At 43.1% G+C, this 23,664-nt stretch overlaps 1 protein-coding gene across 4 annotated transcripts in view; it reads left to right on the forward strand.

The window, feature by feature from the left end:
- wdr17 (WD repeat domain 17) overlaps window positions 1-23,664 on the forward strand; it is a 44,134-nt gene that overhangs the window by 11,908 nt on the left and 8,562 nt on the right. For all 4 annotated transcript variants that reach the window (XR_016116200.1, XM_089005886.1, XM_089005887.1 and 1 more), the window contains 17 exons: window positions 12-196; window positions 289-457; window positions 546-637; window positions 921-1,003; window positions 3,019-3,105; window positions 3,283-3,447; window positions 3,655-3,770; window positions 4,475-4,561; window positions 5,177-5,326; window positions 5,416-5,546; window positions 7,022-7,147; window positions 10,253-10,408; window positions 10,643-10,707; window positions 11,546-11,678; window positions 17,648-17,736; window positions 22,761-22,860; window positions 23,331-23,470. Coding sequence is in view for 3 of the 4 variants with exons in the window: in XM_089005886.1 (XP_088862012.1) it covers window positions 12-196; window positions 289-457; window positions 546-637; window positions 921-1,003; window positions 3,019-3,105; window positions 3,283-3,447; window positions 3,655-3,770; window positions 4,475-4,561; window positions 5,177-5,326; window positions 5,416-5,546; window positions 7,022-7,147; window positions 10,253-10,408; window positions 10,643-10,707; window positions 11,546-11,678; window positions 17,648-17,736; window positions 22,761-22,860; window positions 23,331-23,470 (2,074 nt within the window). In the remaining variant the exon portion in view is untranslated. The remainder of the gene's footprint in view (window positions 1-11; window positions 197-288; window positions 458-545; window positions 638-920; window positions 1,004-3,018; window positions 3,106-3,282; window positions 3,448-3,654; window positions 3,771-4,474; window positions 4,562-5,176; window positions 5,327-5,415; window positions 5,547-7,021; window positions 7,148-10,252; window positions 10,409-10,642; window positions 10,708-11,545; window positions 11,679-17,647; window positions 17,737-22,760; window positions 22,861-23,330; window positions 23,471-23,664) is intronic.

Consider the following 23,664-nt stretch of genomic DNA (forward strand, 5'->3'; position numbering starts at 1 on the left):
TCTATCTATAGGTCAGGGTGTCTCTTCTGGCAAAAGTCAGCACACCAGCTCAACTAGTGAGGCAATACCTCCCCCAACCTTGTCACAGAACCAGTCCTTCTCCTTGCCTCTTGGCCATGCAGTGTGCTGTTTTATGGATGGAGGGGTGGGACTGTACGACATGGGTGCAAAAAAGTGGGACTTTCTACGAGACTTGGTATTCTCAAAAAAGACCTTCCATTTTGTATTTGCTTGACCGGACACATCTTTTGCGTTTTAGGAGAATTCATGACCATCTTCTATTTGCAGGGCCATGTCGAGACCATCTTCGACTGCAAGTTTAACCCAGATGACCCAAATTTGTTGGCCACAGCTAGTTTTGATGGAACCATAAAAATCTGGGACACAAACACAATGACTGCTGTCTATGCCTCCCCCGGCAATGAAGGTGTCGTTTACTCCTTGTCCTGGGCTCCAGGTACAAACCCAAGCACACATGTCCAGAGAAATTCAGCAACATACTCTTTCAGACAACCGAATGTAAATTATACTTGTGTGTTTTAAAGGTGACCTAAACTGCATCGCAGGAGCAACATCACGTAATGGAGCTTTTATTTGGGACATCAGGAAAGGAAAAATAATCACACGTTTTCATGAGGTTTTTTGCTTCACCATTTTTCATATTTCATGAAACGGCGTCCAATTTTAGGGGAGGAGATATTGAATGTGTGGGCATAATGCGGAAATTTCAAATGGGATCTCATTCTTTCCTATAATAGTTTATGTTAAACTGTATGCTGCGTGTGGGCATGATATTGTCATATGGGAGAGTTTGGATTGGATTTCCCCAGGATGAATCAGTTATCGTGTTTCTACTTGAAGTCTATGGAACAGTTTAAAATCGTTGACCCTTTGTTAACGTTTGCTTAATCTTCTTCCAGCATGGTAAAAATCGGATCTTTTGTATATCCTGGAGCCACAAAGATTCAAAGCGAATTGCAACCTGTAGCGATGATGGATTCTGGTAAGTGGTCATTCTATTTTCAAATCGTTACTTTACGGCAGTGGTCCACAATCTACGGCCTGCGGGCCAGATCCGGGCCACCTCTGCGTTTGGTCTTCTCCCCTTGACAAACCAGAGAGTACTTTGATTTTTTATTCACTTTTATTTATATTTGTAATCGCGCAAACTTTGAGATATGCGAGGATCTGTCAGCCCTCCAAAGTCTCAAGGGGACTATGATGGAGGAGAGTATTTTAGGCAAACTATGGAAGAGTTGGACCTGTACTGGTCAACGGTGGCCAGCAACACAAGTGATGAGGTGAGTAGGGTGAGCGCGTTTCGGGTCTAATAGGACGCATGAAACGCATGAACTGGGAGATGGAAGAACGGGGTTTCACATTCACTGTCTAATATACCAGCAAGCACGCACTGTGCTGCTGGTATTTTAGGCAGTATTGACTTAGGATTCTTTCATGAAGGTTGTGGTGTCTTGCATAAACTTCATCAGAGCAAAGTGGATTATTATTTTTTTTATAAATGCTCTATTGCATTTTTGGCATTGTGGGTTTTTATTCTACAAAGAAGGGTTAATTAGTTATTATTTGCAGTTGTGTGAATGTTTATAGCTACATTTGAATTGCAGTTGCATACATGCTTATATCTATCTTTGAATTTTATATATTCTATAAATAGCACAGGTCCCTTATTCGTAATTTGTGATATTTGTACTGTTCAGTTAATTAAAAAAAATGTTCTGAAACATTATGTTGTGTGGCTGGGATAGGCTCCAGCACCCCCCGTGACCCTAATGAGGAATAAGCGGTATGGAACATGGTTGGATGGATTATGTTGTGCAATGGGTGGCCTGGTAGTCAAGTGGGTTACCATGCCGGCTTCACAGTGCAAAGGTCGCGAGTTACAGTCCTGCTCCAGCCTCCCTGTGTGGAGTTTGCATGTTCTCACCGTGCCGCACATGGGTTTTCTCCCGTCCAAAAACATACATGACAGGCTGATTGAACACTCCAAATTGTCCCTAGGTGTGAGTGTGAGAGCGAATGGTTATTTGTCTCTGTGTGCCCTGCAATTGGCTGGCAACCCATTCAGGGTGTTCCCGCCTAGTGCCCGAAGACGGCTGGGATAGGCTCCAGCACCCCCTAATGAGGATAAAGCGGTCGGGAAAATGGATGGATTATGTTGTGCGTGGAATACTTTTTTTTTCTTTAACTTTCACCCCCTCTCTCATTTCTGCTGCTGTAGAATGCAAATTTCTTCATTGTGGGACAAACATTTTCTTTTCTTATTTATTTAATTAATAGTCTTATTACGTATTTCCTGTCTTTGGTTCTGAGAAAATTCACATTTAGGTACTCTTACAGTCATGCTTTTTCTGTTACAAAATGACCCCTGGTTATGCGTACCTTCGCAGAAAAAAGATTTGGGGACCACTGCTTTAGAGTACAATATGTCATTATTGCACTAAAATATTCATTCCATCTATATCTTCAGCTTATATGTGTCACATTCCGAGCGTGACAGGAATAGCTGACTCGTTGGAACGTTGATAAAAGGGGTTGGATCCCTAAGCAGGCGGCACAGACGTAGGTGCTGGCAGAGATTTTATTACAACAAAAAGCGCGGGTCCGATGATTCCACGGACCCGGAAATAACGCGACCAAAGAAACCACAAAAGGTGTACAGCGAGAAGGCTGGCGGGGGCGATCCGTCCAGCCTAACAAGCTCGCAAAATAAAATGGCACACGGGGGTGTAAAAGCTCCCGATCCCGAAAAGCAACAACTTACGCGATCGCGGCAAACAATCAACTCGGGCGAAGCAAACTCTCGTACTGGCAAAAAGTCCAAGACACGGACGGGCGAGGCGCGAGGCGTCGTATCATGCACTGGTGGGGTGACAGCGACTAGTTTAAATGTCGCAGTGTCGGTGATTAGGGGATTGACATCAGCTGGCGGAGGTCGGGAGCGGCGGCCCCACTCCAGCTGTCAACTCGCACGTGACAATATGTACTTTTTTTTAACAGTATCATTCGGACCATCGATGGTAAAATCCTTCACAAGTACAAACATCCCGCTGCAGTTTTTGGCTGTGACTGGAGTCAAAACAACAAGTATGTTCTACTTTTTGAACAGAGAAAGCAATGCATCATGTACCACAGATCAGTTAATTGCTGAATCCACATTGAAAACACAATTAACAAACCTGATGTACCACATAAGACACCAGGTTTGATACTCTACACAATCATAGCAATTGCTGTTTTAGAATGGCTGAACTTTTCCCACAGGGATATGATTGCTACTGGTTGCGAGGATAAGAATGTTCGTGTGTATTACCTAGCCACCAGCTCAGACCAGCCACTCAAAGTCTTCACTGGTCACCTAGCTAAAGTATTTCATGTCCGTTGGTCTCCACTCAGAGAAGGGATACTGTGTTCCGGATCAGATGACGGGTGGGTATAAACACAAACTGTTGTAAGTCTATTATTAAATGAAAAGACACACCCTCACCCCGCCCCGCCAATTCAAATGATAAATCTATCTCTGTATGTACTATACAATATTTTACATGTCTGACTTTATTTGTATTCTGTTGCAAAAAAAAGAAAAGAAAAAAGTGTCATTAAATTGAAGGACCTTGTGTGATTATGTTTGGACAGTACTGTTCGTATATGGGACTACACACAAGATGCATGTATCAATGTGTTGAGTGGTCACGCAGCACCAGTCAGAGGCCTGATGTGGAACACAGAGATTCCATACCTCCTAATTTCAGGTATGTTTTTTGTACCCTCCTTTAGCTGTGACAAATCAAACCATACTTTTCAAGTGCACAATGTTTGCCTGCCTTTTAAGTGCGCCAGTATGTGCACTAATAGGATTTCTAGGTTTTGGTCTCAAGCGTACTGGGCATTTTTAAAGCGTCCCTTGGCTTCATAATACATGTACTTGCTTTTGCTTTATTTCTGTCTTGCACTTTGTTATAGTCATATGACTGCATCAGGAATTCAAGCAAAAAAAACACACACAAAATCATTACTGTTCTATTTTTCTCTTTCACCTTCTTATAATGGTACGACTCCAATCAGTAATTCGGAGCAATCTATTCATGTTGTACGCCATCATTTAGACAAGAAATTTGAAAACATACTCCTAATGTAACACACAACAAATAATGGCTGCCAAACACTTTTGAATGGACACAAATTGGAATTTATCACTTACGCCTGTACCCAATTTTGTTGTCAGCAGTTTATGAATACTATGTGTTGAGTAATGTTGAGGGGAACTCTGACAAAACAAAAACCCCTGGATCAGACACTATACCAGTACTTTATTTTCATCATATTGTCTTAGCGTTGCTGAACTAAGTGGTTTTGCAAAACGTTTTACTTACTGATGTCCTACTGATCCATATGATTGGACTCTAATTTACAAATACATGGCAAAAGGTGTTATTTGAATGTCTGCGTTTTCTAGGCTCTTGGGATTATACAATCAGAGTTTGGGACACAAGAGATGGCAACTGCCTGGACACAGTCTATGACCATGGTGCTGACGTCTATGGTAAAATGATGAATCAATGGAATATGAATGGCTGTAGACCAGGGCTCATTAACATGTTCCTAATAGGAATTTGTTGCACCTCTCAAAAGAGAACAAACAAAAGCACTTTATAAGACTTTCCTGCTTATTTTCTACATTGTCATTTCATGAGAGACTATTGGATGGTGAAGGTGACCATTATTATTAACAGTTGTTCAATTGAAGACAATTTGTTATTTTGGAAGTGTGTATTTAACTGGAAGTCCATCCATCCATTCATCCATTTTTAAGACCGCTTTATCCTCATTTGGGTCATCGGTAACTCAAAGTCATTTTCATTAATGAGTACTTAAAGAAGTAGCTTCCCAGTTAGCAAATACATTGGGCACACATAGTTGAACTTAATAAAAAAGATAAACTTTTTTGAATAAGCGTTTCAGTAGCGTTTGAAGTAGCAACATTGTTACTCCTACTTTTATGCTGGCCACACATTATTGGGGAATTAACATTCAATTCCTTAATTCTAAGAGTTGTTTGAAGTTGGTCAAAGTGCTTATGTTGGTCAGCCGAGCATAAGAACGTGCCAAAAATCAGAAATTAGGTTGGGCGTCAGCATTTTTGTGTTTGTGTGTTTAGGTTTAACATGCCATGCAAGTCGTCCTTTCACCATGGCCAGTTGTAGCAGAGACAGCACGGTGAGGCTGTGGTCTCTGACACCCCTAATCTCTCCTCTTCTTCTTAACATCATCACCAACCAACCCTGGGATAAGATAATTGGAAACACTGGTATACTTAATTCATATCGGCTCGGTTCTGTTCTCTTTTGCTCCAAATTCATGAAACGTACTGACCCAGACTTATGATGTGTCTTGTAGATAAAGCTATGGTTCCCAATTCTCCACCACTGCTCTGTGGTAAAGTGTCAAGAGACCTCAAGCTGGAGCTGGAAAAACTAAACTCTGAGACTACAGCCAAGAAGCTACGTTGGTTCTCTGAATGGTGTTCGGTAAGGATTTTTTTTATTATTTCAATATTTTTAGTTTTTTTTCTATAGTTTGAGATTTACAAGTCTATTCGGAAGCTGGTGGTTAGCACACCGGCTTCACAGTGCAGAGGTCGCCGGTTCGCGTCCCGTTCCGGCCTCCCTGTGCGGAGTTTGCATGTTCTCCCCGGACCCGTGTTGGTTTTCTCCGGGTCCTCTGGTTTCCTCCCACACTCCAAAAACATGCATGGCAGGCAGATTGACCACTCCAAATTGTCCCTAGGTGTGAGTGTGAGAGTGACTGTTGTACGTCTTTGTGTGCCCTGCGATTGGCTGGCAACCAATTCCGGGTTCCGCGACCCTAATGAGGAATAAGCGGTACGGTAGATGGATGGATATTTGGAAGCTTGAATTTTGTAATGAGCCAACCTTAAATACAGGCAAAAAAGCTATTGTAGTTTATGTTGTTCGAGACCACTGAGTAAACTGGAGCCTATTCGAGCTGACTCGGATTACCCACCAGACAAATAACTGAGGTGACACGTGGCAGCGACTCAAAATCCACATCGGCCATTTATGGTATTATTTACTTAACTTTCCTCTGAAAATAAACAAAAGATGGTTTAATATAAAATTAACGTGGCACTGGTCCATTTGACAAAATGTTTATGGCTTCGAATTATTTGGTAATTCTGTGAAAGACAAAAATAAAGAAAATCAATCTTTTTACCCCGATCACCAATCAGATGAAAACAAAACTGAATCTGATAACATGATCAACAGCTCCCGTTTTATTTGGAATTTCGGTATTCAGCGTTGACATTTCCTGAAGAATAGATATCTTAACATCCCCAAATGTCATCGCTGTAACCACAAACACAATAAAAATGACCTCTCAATAAAAAGTGTTAATTTTATATTAGCGTCAGCCATAACGATTTATTACTTTAAATAAAACAAATAAATAAAAACGGGAATGTTAGCATTTTCTATGTTAGGGTAATTTATGAATGAAGCAGGAATCAAAAGTAAGAACAAAAAGATTTGTATGTATGTATGTATGTATGTATGTATGTATGTATGTATGTATGTATGTATGTACGTATGTATGTACGTATGTATGGCGTGTGTGTGTGTGTGTGTGCGTGTGTGTGTGTCACGTCCGCTTGAGGAGTGGCGACAGAACTCGACGGACGAAAAAGGAAGGGTTTGGATCCGAAATACACAATGGAGACAGTATAGTTCAATAAAGGTTTTAACTGAGACACACAGGGCAAAACAGAAGGTAAGGCAACCGAACAGACGAGCGGGACCAACCTGCGTACTGCTGGGTGACAGGGTAACGAATGAAAGAATACACCGGCGAGGACCAAGCGGGAATTAGGATGTGACAGTGTGCGTGTGTGCGTACGTGCATACATACGTAAGTGCTTTGTTGCAACTTCAGCTGTTGTTAAATAAATCAATATTTATTTATTTATTTGTTTGTTTATTGATAGCCTCCAGGCGGAAGCAGCAACTTGTGGGACTTGGTGTTTGTTATGAACGGACAGGATGATTCATTGCTACCTGGCAGCTACAGCAAGGGTGTAATGCACACGAAACACCTCCTGAAGTTTAAAACAGTAAGTATCTGTCATAAATGTTGAAATCAAAACTCATTAGCTTCACCAGTGGTATCCTTTCCATCGTTTGGTTTCCTCATATATTCCAAAAACATCCATGGTGAGTTAACTGATCACTCTAAATTGTCTGTTGTTGTAATTGAGAGTGTGGATGGTTGTTCGTCTCTGTGTGCCCTGCAATTGGCTGAACTGCTTCAGGGTGTGTCACGTCCTGCTCAAAGAGTAGTGACAGGACTCGAGGGATGAGGAAAAATAGTAAGGAGTTGGATGCAAAATACACGGTGGAGACGGCAAGTTCAAGAAAAGGTCTTTACTGAGACATGTAGGGCAAAACAAGGGAGTAAGACAACCGAGTGGACAAACGGGTCTAACCTGCGTACTGACGGAAGACAGCGGAACAACAGAGAATACACCGGTCGTCCGGTGATGTCGTCCAAATACACGAAGACAAACACGTTGAGGAAATCCCTGAGCACATCGTTGATTAGGTTTTGAAAGACGGCGGGAGCGTTGGTGAGTCCGAACAGCATCACCAGGTATTCAAAATGTCCCTAGGGCGTTTTGAATGCAGTCTTCCACTCGTCCCCCTCTCTGATGCGAACCAGCGAAACCACGAAAATCCAACTTAGTGAATATGTTGGCCGATTGGAGGGGCGCGAAGGCCGAAGCCATGAGGGGGAGAGGGTATTTGTTGCGAATGGTGATGTCGTTCAGACCCCAATAGTCAACACACGGACGCAGGGACCTATCTGTCTTTTCTATAAAGAAGAACCCTGCACCGAGTGGAGAACGCAAGGGTCCGATAAGTCCCGCCGCAAGGGAAGAGTCAATGTATGTGCGCAGGCCTTCTTGTTCCGGGTGTGAAATATGGTAAAGTCGGGAGTCCGGTAGTGGAGCCCCCGGCTGCAGTTCGATGGTGCAGTCATACGGTCGGTGGGGTGGCAGGGATTGCGCGCTGTCCTTACTGAAGGCCTGCCGCAGGTCATGATAACAACGCGGCATGCCCTCGAGGCAGATCTCTTTGGGCGAGCCGCCGCGGGAGGGGTCTCGCCCTGCCGTAGCCGACCGTAGACAGTTGGCGTAGCAGTAGGGGCTCCAACCCTGTATGATGGGGCCCTCCCACGATATGGAAGGGTCATGGGTGCTGAGCCAAGGAAGGCCCAGCACAAGTGGCACGTTGAGGGAGGGCATGAGCAGGAATCGGCGGTGTTCGACATGGTTGCCCGCCAGCCAGAGTTTGAGTGGTGCGGTGATACACGTAACCCGGGCTAACAGTCGGCCGTCAAGGTCCAGGATCTCCTTGGGTATCTCAAGTTCCTCGATGCCGCAACCCAATGTCACTGCCAGTTGGGGGTCGATGACGCACCCGTCCGCCCCCGAATCCACTAACACCCGTATAGCTTGGGAGTTGGACGGGCCAAATAATTCGCCGTCCAACTCCAACCGCATGACGGTTGGAGTCAATCCCTCCAACGGCTGTCGCGGTCGCCGTTTGGCCGGGGACTTCCGGGTGCTGGAGGTCTTAGGTGGGCGCCCTTGAGTGCGACGACCCCCGGGGTTGGCACGATCGCCCCCGCTCCCACCTGCATCGGCTCGGGGAACTCCTCCTGGCGTCGCGCCTGCTCGTCGCCGTCGGGTGTGGTCGTCCGCTGCTTTCTTCCGGGTTCGCCGGACCGCTGGGTACCTTGCTCCCGCTGCCGCTCCTGGAGGCGATGGTCCAGGCAGATTACTACATCGATCATCTCGCTGAGGGTGGTGCCAGCGTCGCGGGTGGTCAACTCGTCTTTGAGAGCCGCGCTGAGTCCGCGACGAAACACTCCTCTCAGCGCCCGATTGTTGTAGCCACTACGGGCATCCAGGATGCGGAAGGCGATGTAATACTCAGCGGCCGAACGCGTTCCTTGTACGTAGTCATGGAGGAGTCCCTCAGCCTCGCACTCTGTGACCAGGTGGTGGAACACTTGGCGAAGCTCGGCCACAAAGTCTGGGTAGGAACTGCATAGTTCGGACTGGGACTCCAGGACGGCCAACACCCAGGACTCGGCCTGGCCCGTGAGCAGCCTGGTGATGAAAGCCACCTTAGCCTCATCGCTAATAAAGGCGGAGGGTTGTTGTTCAAAAACCAGCGAACACTGCATCAGGAATTGAGCACAGCGCCTGGGTTCACCTGCGTAGCGTGAGGGGTGTGGTAGGGAGAGCTCGCGACTACTCACGGGCGGGAGTATATATAGTTCGTTCCACTAAGGTAAGCAGTGATTTCCTTTTCACAAATGTGTGCATCTACTTTATTTTTCTGTTTCATTTCTATTAGGTTCTGTTATGGCTGTTGCTTTTCAGGGCATACTCGTGTTTGTGTGTGTGTATGTATGCTCGTGTGTATGTGTGCGGGTGTCAGGATTTGATCGAGGGAAGTTGGCTGTTTGAAAAATAGATGTTTGGTCCACCAAAGGGTGGGTACCCCTCGTATACAGTAATACTTGCATGGATAAGGATACCATGGGAGTTAACCACTAATTATGCCAAGAATTGAACAACCAGGCACATCCAATTAATACAAACTTGCAACAAATTACCAATGGCCTGTTCCAGAATAAAATTCCAAAACCAAAAACAGAACAAAAAACAGATCATGATGTTGTAACTGCCCAGTATATAGTGAGTATGGAAACGATACACGTTTTCACGCTACTGTTGATTGGCACCTTTGTCTTCCATCCTTCAATCCATTTTCAAATCATTTTATTCTCACAAGGTGTGCAAGCAGGCAGGAGCTGATCCTGCCTCCTGGCAGGAAATGGGTTACACCTGGACTTGTTGCCAGCCAATCACTGATGGATAATTTAGATTGTTCCATTAACCTAAAATGCATGTTTTTGGAATGGAGTACACAGAGAAAACCACACAAGCATTTGGAAAACATACAAACTCCACACAGGAATAACTTCCTAGATGAATCAAACCCTGCATTTCCGCAGTGTGAGGTGGATGTGCTAACCAGTTGTACGCCATGCTGTTTAACTTCCAGAATCATAACATTATTGTTGTCCATTCAACATTTTTCATGTTCAAATTTTCTGTCCTCTTTTTGTGTGTGTTTTCCACCAGTCTGAAGCCCAGGAATTGACCATTGTCAAGATGTGTAAATTTGGAGGTGGTATCGGAGCGCCCAGTAAAGAAGAACGCCTTAAAGAAGCAGGTGATATCCATCTGAGGCTAGGACAGATCCAACGATACTGTGAATTGATGGTGGAGCTTGGACAGGTGCACCATTTGCATTTCTGCATATTTCTTATTTGCTTTGCAACTCATACATCAGACAAGTTAAACTTGACTCAACAAACTTGTGTTTCAACTTCATAACAAAAATAAGATAATCCGTTTTAACAGGTTAAAGATTGTTACATGTTTTATGTACCATTCGATGAAAACAAAGACAATGGACATTGGGAGAATGTTATGAATGAATGATCAAGTGTAAGTATTTCTCTCTGACAGTGGGAGAAAGCATTAGCTGTAGCACCAGGAGTATCCATGAAGTACTGGAAAAAACTGATGCAAAGGTAGATTTTTATTTTTTCCTATGAGTCATTCTTGTGTTGTGATTACTTTTCTGTCCACAGAATATAAATGTTCATATTCCATGAACTGAAATAAATAAAATGTCTTTTAGTGCGTCGGCCTCACAATGCAGAGACGCAGGGTTCGATTTCACCTTCAGCCTTTGTGTGTGGAGTTTGCATGTTCTCCCCGTGTGTGTTGATTTTCTCCGGATATTTTGGTTATTTCCCACATTCATGGCAAGTAATGCACGTCAGGTCTGTTGCTTCAGAGCACCTGGCTTTGGTAATACCCACACTGGCATGTTGTTTATGTTTGAATGTGTATTCAGCAATAGCGGCTGGTTGTTAACATCTGTGCTATACCTGTTGATTCAGGCTAGTGCGGGGCACCTTGGGCATGGTCACATCGATGATATAGGCAAATCTGTTAACTTTCAAATTAGACAGACCCAACTACTTAGCACGGATGTCGTGCACACACAAACAACATCCATATCAAACTTCTAAAATGTCCCAAGGTGTGAGCACGGATGGTTGTCCCCTACCTACTGCCCGAAGACTGCTGGGATGGGCTCCCATGCACACTGAAACCTTTGTGAGGATTAGCGGAGCATAAAATGGATGAATTATTGGATGGATGGATGGATGGATGAAATGTCCATGATGTAAAGCCTTTATATTAGAGTTATTTATCCAGAAATACGACATGATATGATATACAGTATATTTCATGTACTTTTAATGGACCTTTTTTGGAACGTACTATTTTCTTTTTATTTCTTTTATGATGTCCACAAAGCAACTCAATGGCACGCCCCTTTTTATGCTTGTTTTGCAGAAGAGCTGATCAACTGATGACGGAGGATAATGATGATGCTATCCCCTATTGCATTGCCACGGGAGACATAAAGAAGCTCGTAACATTCTTTACCGGTCGAGGACAACTGCTTGAGGCCTTACTAATTGCCCAGGTACAGAGAATGGCATTTACTTATTTACTCAATGATATTTGACAAGGACCGGTTGATAAGGCCAGGATGTGAAGATTTTTTTTGACACCAGACAGACTTAGTAGTAGTACTGTTTTATTGTCGTATTTTAAATTGTTGTTGACTTGACTAGAGAATGTAAAGATTCAAAGAGAGGTGTAACATGGTCATATTTTTTTGTGTTAGTGAGCAGCCTTGTTGAAGCATTTGGACAAGCCACTCGACCAGAGTTTGAGGGAGACCAAAGAAAGAGGCTTGCAACAATCCAAAATTGACATCAAAAACACCTAAATGATTTCATGTCAAAAAGAGATCATTAGGTCGCTAAGAAATTAAATTTGGAAGCAATTTGATTAATAAATTAGTCTTTAAAACTATCAGTGAACGTTGAAATTGTGCTGAAAATTACTTGTCATTGCAAGGGCATTTTTGGAGTCATTTCCAAGAAATGCTTAGGTCTGCTTTTTCTATGAAGTTAGCCGGCGATTTTTTTTTCTTAAAACACAAAATAATACAACAACAATGAAAATACCACAAGGTGGTATATTGTGTCAGACACAACAAAATCCTTTTTTATTTAGAAAAATTCTAAAAATCGAATTAAAAAAACTGACTAAAAGTAAAAAATAAAATAAAATACAAAACACCAAAAGAGAAAGTTACAGATGCTCCCCAACTTACGAACATTCGAGTTACGAATAACGATACAACATTTTTGTGGGTACAGTATGTTGAAAAATATTCGGACAGAGATGCTGTAAGTTAGATTTTTTATTGTGCGCCTTTTTCCGGCCGAGTACACACACGCATGCACACAGACACGGTAGAGGTTTCAAGGGCTGGATGTTTATGTGACGGACACCTGGGCTGTCCAATCAGCGCCCCTGCCGGCCGGCTATGCTGAGGTGTTGTCAACAAGTTTAGGCCCCGATCCGCTGAGCTTGCTTACGATTGGCTACATACAATGCAAATGCAATGCAATGCAAATTTCTCCACTGTGAGACTAATAAAGGCAAATCCAATCCAATCCAATCCAATACGGTATGTGGGCGGGGAGGAAATCCCTCTTCCCAGTTGACGCTCCAGGAGGGCGCGATGCATTACAAAAAGTAATGGCTGCTTCATTAATGGCTGATTGAAGACCCAAGGATATACTGTATGTTGTCGTACTACAGTAGGTGTGAATTTATTTTTCAACTGTTAGAGCGTCTATGTTTTATACTTCCTTGTACTGTGTTTGACTCAAACATACATTCCATACAAAATATAGCACTTACCAGTTGATTCTGTGAGGAGGAGGCGCCGAGCTCGTTTACGATTGGCTGTGTAGAGTATATTTCCTCCATCATCCCAGTTGACGCTCGAGGAAGATTCATTAGTACTTCCCCGTTCAGTGTTTGACTTAAACATACATTCCATGCAAAATACAATAAAGTGCTGAAGCAACTTATGATCAAATTCACCTTACAAACCATCGCTCAGAACATATCTTGTTCGTAAGGTGGATAGTGTGTCTGTACACAGTTGTCAAGAGTTGCTAGAAATGTCACGAATAAGGTTTGGTATCATCTTTTTTTTCTTTGCATAATAATTAATTTATTTCAGATTCCAATGCTGATGTGAAAAATCTTTTTTAATGCACTCATTTGCACCCCCTGTCCTAATCAATCTTTTTTTCTGTATATTTAAATCATATACAGTTGGTACCTCTACTGACAGTTTCTGGATGAAATTTCTTAACTCGAAAATGTTATAAATTGAATGCCCTAATCTGTTCCAAGCCCTCCAAAATTCAGATTCAAATGTTTTCTAAAGCATCAAACAGCATAAAAACATGTAACAAATACATTATATTTATTTATTGCACAGTAAATGAGAGTTGTGCTTCTTCTCCTTCTTTTCTTTTCGGACTTTCCCTTCAGGGCTCACTTGACTTTGATTTTGCAAGTGGAGGCTGGCTTGACCGTAGTCTCTTAATGAACATGTCTGCGATCACGCTCGACCTTCTTCTTTTCCTTTCGGCTTTTCCCTTCAGGGATCACCACACCGAATCAGTGTCCTCCATCTAACCCTCTTTTGTGCATCCTCTTCTCTCACACCAGCTACCTTCATGTCCTATTTGACAACATCCATAAACCTCAGAATCAGAAAAACCTTTATTCGTCCCACAATGGGGAAATTTGCAGTCCACTGCAGCAATTTGAAAGGGGATGGGGTGGGGGGTGAAAGGATAGAAAACAATATATTCTAAGCATAACAAAAGAAAAATGTCAACTGTATACTGCGCAAATGTAAATGTGCAAAACCGTTTCATAAAAAAACTATACATAGTGCAAGTATCAAGAAAGGAATATTGATATATTGCATCAACCCATATTTACAAGTGTCCAGTTTTGTTTTTCCTCTTTGGTCTACCTCTCGGTCTCCTGCTTGGCAGTTCAAGGCTCAACATCTTTCTCCCAATATATTCACTCTCTCTCATCTGGACATGTCCAACCCATCTCATTCTGGCCTCTCTGACATTTTCTCCCCAAATCTCTAATCTGAGTTGTCCCTCTGCTAAACTCATTCCTGATCCTATCCAACCTGGTCACTCTCAAAGAAAACCTCAACATCTTCAGCTCTGCTACCTCCAGGTCTGCTTCCTGTCTTTTCTTCAGTGGCACTGTCTCCAGTCCAAACATCATGGCTGGTCTTGCCACTGTTTTATACACCCTTTCATCTTAGCTGAAACTCTTCGATCACACATTACACCTGACATTTTTCTCCAGCCGTTTCAGCCTGCCTGGACACGCTTCTTCACCTCTTTTCCATACTCGCCATTGCTCTGGACAGTTGACCCCAAGTGCTTAAAATCCTCCACCTTTTTTATCCCTTCTCCCTGTAATATCAGGAGGAGGCGCTCATTCACACACATATGTTGCGACTGATCTTCATTCCTCTCCTTTCCAGGGCAAACCTGCACCTCTCTAATTTCTCCTCCACCTTTTCCCTGCTCTCAATCCAGATCACAATCTTATCTGCAAACATCATCATCCAAGGAGATTCCTTTCTAACATCGTCTGTCAGCCTGTCCATCACCATAGCAAATCAGGGGCTCAGAGCTGACCCCTGGTGAAGTCCCACCTCCACCTTGAATTCCTCTGTCACACCGACAGCACTCCTCACAACTGCCATACAGTCATTGGATTGGATTTGCCTTCATTAGTCTCGCAGTGGAGAAATTTACATTTCACAGCAGCAAAGCGATAAAAGGAATGAAAGTAGAAAAACATAATACATGAGCTGCTGGAAAGGAAGCCACTCTCGCAGCGCCGTCTTGAAGTCTAAAGAACAAAAAAAACAAATATGACAAAACAAAGACAATATTACAACACAAAAACACAGAGATGTATTCATTCTTTAGCACTTTCTGTACCCTCTTTGTTACATAAAGCAGTTCTAGATGAAAGAGGAGAGGATCAAAGCATCTTTTCACCAGTGCATCAGGGACATCATGGTGGAATGTGCACGTCGACAAGCTAAATGTTGAAAGCAAACACGCAGCTGTAGCATCCATTAACAAAAAGAGATTGTCTCACATTTCCTGTCCCACATAAATCTGCTTCAACTCCCAGCCGCGACAGTTCCACATCCGCATCGGCGCTCTGCGCTGACGCTCCTTTCTTCTTATAGCGGGCTCTTCAAGCCATGCATCCATCCAGCCGCAGACTGTCCAACAGCACCGACCTTTCCATTGAACAAAGCGGGGCTGTGAAGATCCTGCCCATTACAGGCGCAAAAAAGCACAATGGCCCCGAGCTGTCCAGCGAAGCCAGTCATTCATCATACATGTCATCATACATGTCCTGCACCACTCTGACATTCTATTTCACACCAGACTTCCTCATGCAATTCCACAGTTCTTCTCTGGGCATCCCGTCAACTACTCTTGCCCATAGTTTCATTGTATGGCTCATCTATTTTATTCCTCTGTAGTTAGTACAACTCTGCACATCTCCCTTGTTCTTACAAATAGGCACCAGTACACATCGCCTCTATTCGTCAGGCATCTTCTCAGCATCAAAGATCTTGTTGAACAAACCAGTCAGAAATACTACTGCCACCTCTCGTAGTCACTTCCATACTTCATTGGTAAATCATCTGACCCGAGTGCCTTTCCACCCTTCATTTTCTTCAGCGCCATCCTCTCTTCTTCCTTACTAATCTTTGCTCCGTCGTCTACAACAGTCACATCTTCTACTCTTTGTTCCTTCTCATTTTCATCATTTGTCAGTTCTTCAAAGTACTTTTACCATCATGCCTTCACACTCCTAGTACCTGTTCATACATTGCCATCTCTATCCTTAATCACCCTAGAGACAGAGACAAAGATGGTAAGGACCTGCTCCTTACCATCTAAGGACCTGCTCCTTACCATCTTTTTCTCTCTGTCTCGCCACCCTGTCAAGATCAGTCTCTCCTACCTTGCTGTCCAGCCAAGCATACAGGTCAGAGTTGTGCATTATGTAAAAAAAAAAAAAAAATAGATAAAGAATAAAAATGGCAGTCATTTAACTGTAAACTCCAATTTTTTTGGCCTACTTGAGTTCATGTTTTCTCTCCTCACTGGTTTTTGCATGACATTTTGTCAATAACTGAGCAAAGGATTTCTGCTTTTGCATGCTTTTAACAATCCTTCGATTTTAATAATCCTTCAAAAATTTCCAAGGCAAACCAAGTTGATGATTCGAAAACACATCAATCTATCTACTAATACAGGAACATACGGTTTGAGGTCTCAGCCAATGGGATGTCAGGATGTAGTAGTAGCCAATGGCAGAGCAGCTATAAGTATGATGCATTCAGGAAACTGAGCTACGAGAAGCAATTCATATGGTATTTTCACCTTTCGTATATTGAACGTTTTTTTGTAACTAGAGACTATATTTTCCTGTTGAGGTGTTTCATAACTTGAAAAAAATTGCATGAAGAGATGTTCAAAAGTAAATGTACCAATGTATCACGAATATTGTGTGTTTGTATTTAGAACCTGATTGTTGTCATTACCTGTGGTTGGCTCTGTCGTGAGTCTTGTCTTGTGTTGTGTTGTGTCAGCCCCAATCCCTTCATTGCGTGACCAAGAGACCACTGCCTCTTGATTAGTGCACCCACCTCACCCTCTTCCTACTGTGTTAGAACTCGCATGTTCCACTCATGTCATTACTTGTGGAGCCTCTTTAATGCTTTGGTAAAGTATTGATGCCAATGGCATCGGGAACATACTGTGATGCCACCCGGAATGCTCAAAGTTACATAAAGGTTTTGGAGAAGCATGCTGCTGTCCAAGCAACATCTTTTTCATGGACACTCCCACTTATTTCAACAAGAAAATGCTAAACTGTCACATGTCTTACAATAACTTCATTTCATAGTAATTCAGTGTGGGTATTAGTCTGGCCTGCCTGCAATCCAGACCTGTGTCCCATTTAAAGTGTGTGGCGCATTATGAAGTGTAAAATACGACTACGAGACCTCATACTTTTGAACGGCTGAAGTTGTAAATTAACCTAGAATGACAAAGAATTCCACTTAAAATGGTTCAACAGTTTGTGTCATCACTTCCCAAATGTGTATTAAATGGTAGAAAAAGAACAGTGTTGCAGCTATAAAATTCTAAGCTAATGATTATTGATTAAAAACAAAAAAGGTGATCAGTTTGAATATTAAATATCTTGTCCCCAAGTGCATCCAATTAAATATATATTGAACGCAATTTGCCAATTATTTTATTCTGGTTTACTTGTTTTTATGACTATGTCCCAACTTCATTACAATTTGATTTGTATAAGGTTGTTGGTGCTCTTAATACTTTAGCAATGCCATGTACTGTATATGTCGCAGAATTTCTACTAAAGAAAAAACACAAGGAATGTATCATGGAAGGAAGTCGAATGAATATATCTTTTTAGGGGGCATGTGAAGGGAACATCCGTGCACCTCAAACTTCCACTATCAACCACAAGACTAATGATGTGGATAACAGACATCAATACCAAAGGTAAAGCACGCAATAATGCGACAGCCACATATTGCCATTGTGTTGTTGTGCAGGGTGACACACCGAAAGGCAGTGGTGAACCGTCAGGGCCTCCAAGGCCTTCTCTGCTGGCCTAAAAATACCTGAATCACAGACTAATTGTCAGGGTTTGCAAGGTGGTGATTGATGGCAGTTGTGGATCCCAAAAAGCAGGCAGGAGGGAGCAGCAGCTTGTATTTGAGAAATTGTATTAAAATAAAGTCAACAGGAACAAAACCTAAAATGTTAAAGTAATTTGAACAGAAAAATACAAAGTATCAAAAGAAAACCAACAGTAAAAGTCCGCCAAGGTGAAACAAACATGCACAGCAGACAATTGCATACAAAGCATCCATACATAATTGCATTCAACAATGACCCGACAGCGAATGGTCGTGCCGGGAGTCCTTTTGAGTGTCACTGATTGGGAACGACCAGCACCTGCGAGGCAGCAGGCAGGGCTGACAGCGGCACCCGTTGGTCTCCAACCAAATCATGGCAGTACCCCCCCCCTTCAAGGGACTGCTTCCAGAAGTCTCAACAGCCTCCCAAAAGGTCCAACCAGCCAGAGAACAATGGTGGAGACGGCAACTGTTGCCTCTCCAGCATATGATGGGTGGCGGCCTGATGGGAACGGGCCTGAAGTGGACGTGGACGCGGCACGGCTCGTCGTGGGCGTGAGTGCGATCTATCTCGCACGTTCACGTGACGACGCATGGCGCGACGTGGACGTTGCACTACCAGGTGCAGAGTGGCACCCCGGACGGCCGGATGGGAACGGGTCTCGACCGGACGTTGGCGTGGATGTTACGGCTCGTCGAGTGACTCGATTCAAACTTGACGCGGCGTGGGCTAACGTGGACGCGAACTGCCCGGCACCGGGGATACGAGACCAGTCCAAAGCAGCGCCGGGATCCTGCTGTGAGTGGGGTCTCGGACTGACATGGACGCGGACGTTGCACGGCTCATCGTGGATGCGACTCAATTCAACATGCACGACGACAGCGTGGCTGGACGTGGGCCTGCACTGCCAGACACCCAGTGTCACCCTGGACGGCCACCTGGAAGGAGGTCGTTGACGTGGACGTTACAGCTCGTCGAGTGACGCAATTCAAACTCGACGAGGCGTGGGCTAACGTGGACGTAGCATTGCCAGGCACAGGGTGGAAATGAGACGGGTCCGTTGTACCTGCGGGATCCGATGGTTGGTCGGGTCATTCAGTCACGTTTGGCAAGGTGGTGATGGCAGTTGTGGATCCCAGAAAGCAGGCAGGAGGAAGCAGCAGGTTGTATTTGAGAAAGTGTATTAAAATAAAGTCAACAGGAACAAAATCTAAAACGTTAAAATCATTTGAACAGAACAATACAAAGTATCAAAAGAAAAACCAAGAGTAGTCAAGGGACTGCTTCCAGAAGTCCCAAGAGTCTCCCAAAAGGTCCAACTCGCCAGGGAACAATGGTGGAGAGTCAACTGTTGCCTCTCCAGCATATGATGGGCGACGGCCTGATGGGAACGGGAATCGGTCTGAAGTGGACGTGGACGCGGCACGGATCGTCGTGGCCGTGAGTGCGATCCATCACGACGTGACGGCTCGTCGAGTGACGCAATTCAAACTCGACGAGGTCGTCCCGATCAGTGGTGGACTGCCACGTCCGGATTGGCGACCAACGGGTAGTGCTGTCAGCCCTGCCTGCTGCCTCGCAGGTGCTGGTTGTTCCCAGTCAGTGACACTCAAAAGGACTCTCGGCACGACCATTCGCTGTCGGGTCATTGTTGAATGCTCTTGTATGCTTTGTATGCAATTGTATGCATTGTATGCTGTGCGTGTGTTTGTTTCATCTTGGCGGACTTTTAATCTTGGTTTTCTTTTGATACTTTGTATTTTTTCTGTTCAGATGATTTTGATGTTTTTTTGTTCCTGCTGACCTTATTTTAATACAATTTGTCAAACACAACCTCCTGCTCCCTCCTGCTCCCTCCTGCCTGCTCTTTGGTATCGCACCCGCCATCACCACCTTGCAAAACGTGACACTAATGTAAATTATATTTTTTTCCATAAATTCTTATTAAATAATTCCAAATTAATTTAGACTGTGCTTACAACTGACTTCTTAGGTCATTACCACGTAGGCTTAGTCATGCTAATAAGGTGATACCAGAGCTAATGGGGCAATCAGAGCCAGGCATAGCACATTAGTATAAAAGAACAGACCAAAAGAAATAATCATATGATTTTAAGGGAGTAGTCTACTGCTCCCCCAACCTTAGAGCATGGACCTCTCAGAGCAGAGGTCTGGCACTGCCACCTCTGTCCATTAAGGATACAGTATATATACAGGTAGCCTCTGACTTACGATCAGGTTCCATTCCGACCAATCGGTCGTAAGTCAAAATGGTCGTGAATCGAAATCCATTCAAAATGTTGAACAGAGACTCGATGCTAAATGACCTGCAAACGACCCGATTCGGGCGTCACGGGGGCGGGCGGGATATGGGTCGCCAATATTCTACCGGTTGCCCTCTCCCTGGCCTTACCCCGCTCTCCGCGCCCGTCTTTGCGAGAGTGAGATGCTCGCTGGCTGGCCAAAATTGTCGTACGCGTTGCCGGGCTGCTTGCGCGTTGCAGTGCCAGGCGCAGAGTTAAACTAAAAAAAATTGGGTCTGGCGGTCCTGGTCCTAAGTACGAGTAGTCGAAAGTCGAGCCGGTCGTAAGTCGGATGGTACCTGTAGAGTGCTAGAGTTATCAGCATAACTTTAATTCGCTGACAAAGCTCTTTGAATGAGGAGCAAAACATCCGATGCCTTCAAAGACGTTTAGATGACGGCTGAAGAAACCTTTTCATCGATGGACCACTTCTGTACAGTTGAGAGCCTACACAGACATACATTCCAAATTGTCTTTCAGCTTCCTTTCATTGCTTTTCCCAGGTCTTGCTGTTTCCAGATATGTGTGTTTTGTATTTCTGAATGTTCAGCCATCATTTGTTACCAGGGTCAGAAAATCTTCCTGGACACATTCACAATCAGTTCTGTGGGCCGTGAAGCATAAAAATAAATGTTGATGACACTGTTGCTTTAACCAATCAGATTTCGAGTTGGCAACCAAAGGCCTGCTCAAAGGTGCTGGCAACATCAGAGTTTTCGCACACTATGACTGGCTAGTCACACGATTAGCTAGTCACTAGCCAATCATAGTATCACTAGCTGCTAGTGACAACAGCATACTGGCCAGGGCTAGTACACTGTATCTGTCGCGAGCTACATAATCAAATATATTTTTGGGTTGATTTAATAGCAGTTTTGTCAACCCACAATGGCTGAAGGAGGAGAATAAATTGATTTGGTTGCAGGTGTACTGTTTAGTCCATTTTTAAGACAGACTTTCAAGAATAGACGGACATCATTAAGAAAGGTTGGAAAGCTCTGAAGCTATCAAAAATAGCAAATAATATTGACATTTTATGAGGTGATCATAAATTCACGTTCATTTTAAACATTCGAAAAGTAGTCTCTAGCGGACGTGTAGTAAATCACACCAAACTTTCCAGTCGCAAACCGTGGATTGATTCAGACGTAGCATGACTGAAGGCCTTGGGTTGACATGCACGGCTCGCCACTGCCTAAAGCAGACATGTTCAGCTCCATGCCTGGAGGCCCACTGTCCTCAAGTGTTTTCCATCTGCAACACACCTGATTCAGATGATCAGCTCATCAGCCAGCTCTGAAGCAGCATCAAAACGGTCCTGATGATTTGAATCAAGTGCGTTGCTCCTGGGAGAGCTGGAAAACAGGCAGGACGTTGGCCCCTGAGGACCGACTTTGGAAACCCCTGGCCTAAAGGCTAGGCTTTACCAACAGAAGTGTTTGGAATGGAGATTTTGTTTCTTTTATTTTCCTACATGACACCACGACAACAACAAAAAACAACATCAGCTTTTAAAAGTATTTTGAATTCGTGAATCATTGATAGTTATCTGGGAGAGCAAATACAGTATTCAAATTATGGCATTGTTGGGGAATAATGATGGGGGGCTGTTTGTCCTTACAATGTCATTTGAACAGCTCAAAGTTAAGTTTTAACTTGATATTAAATACAGTAAAGTCTCGTTATATCGATATTCAAGGGAGTCCGAAAAAATATCGATATAACCGGGACTATCGCTATATCCGATATCGATATAACGAGACTTTACTGTATGTCTTTGATTGAAATATATACAGCACACAGGTTTTCTGAAAGCAAAGCAGAATATTGATTTTTACAATGTTTTTTCCCCGAGAAAAAGAGGGGCTACATGGAGACTTCATGACATGTTGTTGCTTTATTCTTCTGATGATGTGAGAGATAACACGAAGTGCTTGATTCAAGATTCAGAATTGGTTGCATCAGAATCTGTATGGGGAATGATTTAGATGGATGCTCAAACTAAATGTATGAATACAAGTCTTAAATGGATCCAATACTAATGGCTAGCGTAAATTTATAGAATTCCAGTCAAGTAAACCAATCCCGTCAAAAGTGTTCCTGGTCAAACACAACATAGCAACTTGCGGACACTGTTTATCAATTTTGTTAATTAAAAATATGAAAGTCATTGATAAAGGATGATATTTTAATGAATTAATTTATTTATTTAACTCTGACCTGGGATTTGAATGTATTGAAATTCTAAAACTGGCCCCATCTGTTGGAAGAGGAACATGTTCTGTTATTTTTCCTCGTCAAGTTTGCCTCTATGAAAATATAAATTCGATGAAATAATTGAACAGACATTCTTCAGTATCATAATGGGTCTGAATGTCTAAATACAGTAAAGTCTCGTTATATCGATATTCAAGGGAGTCCGAAAAAATATCGATATAACCGGGACTATCGATATATCCGACCCTGTTTGCATGTAATTTTCTCCGTGCGTGCATAGAAATAGTATCGGTATATCCGGGACTATCGATATATCCGATATCGATATAACGAGACTTTACTGTATGTTTTCTTTTCAAACAGTCTCCTTCATGAAGTATGTGAACAACTGGCTGAGTGGTACTTTCAGGACGGCCGCTCTGTACTGGCTGCTTGCTGTCACCTAGCGGTCGATAACATCAAGGTACGCACGCAGTGTGCGTAGGACCAACCGGATGTGTTTCAGATTTTTTTTCATTGCATAGCCGTTCAAGAAAAGAGTTATGTCGCATCATAATTACTTAAAATGTAAAAACAAGTATGATTGTTTTGCTGGATAATTTGTACAGCCTTTATGTTTTTTTTTGCATAATTCTTACCTTTTACAAATTACAGAAAGCGTGTTAATACATGCTAAAATAATTGCAAATGTAAAAACAGAAATAAATCGATTGTCATTGATAGAAAGTCCAATTAAATCCTATCTGTAAATACAGTATCGGTCAAATAATAGCACAGCTTTGCTGCTGTGAAATGTAAATTTCTCCACTGTGAGACTAATAAAGGCATATCCAATCCAATCCAATACAGATGTTGAACAAGAAACACTGCCCTCAAGTCTTCAAACAATTTCTTTGACATTGTTGTATGATTCGTATTGCTTTGTGTTTTTAGTTAGCCATGTCAAGTCTGATCAGAGGGAATGAGCTGGAGTTGGCTGCGTGCGTGGGTATAGTCCTCGGAGAGAGGGCCGCTCAGATTACAGCCTACTGTCTTGAACTCCTTGCCAGGAAGTACATGACCCCACTGACGTGGTGAGTTCTGACAGCCACTATTTTATAATGTGTGTGTCTAAATTATATCTTTTTATCACACGATATAATTTGGAACCTTTTTTGAAACACAGCAGGTGATTCACACTTTTTCAATAAATATTCATAAGAATTCCAAAAATTAACACATTTAACATGACATGCATATTTAATGTTTTGAATTCGCTTGAGCCCTT

The sequence above is a fragment of the Hippocampus bargibanti genome, linkage group LG10, assembly GCF_051943395.1.
Source record: "Hippocampus bargibanti isolate YZ-2025 linkage group LG10, ASM5194339v1, whole genome shotgun sequence".
NCBI classification, from domain to species: Eukaryota; Metazoa; Chordata; class Actinopteri; order Syngnathiformes; family Syngnathidae; genus Hippocampus; species Hippocampus bargibanti.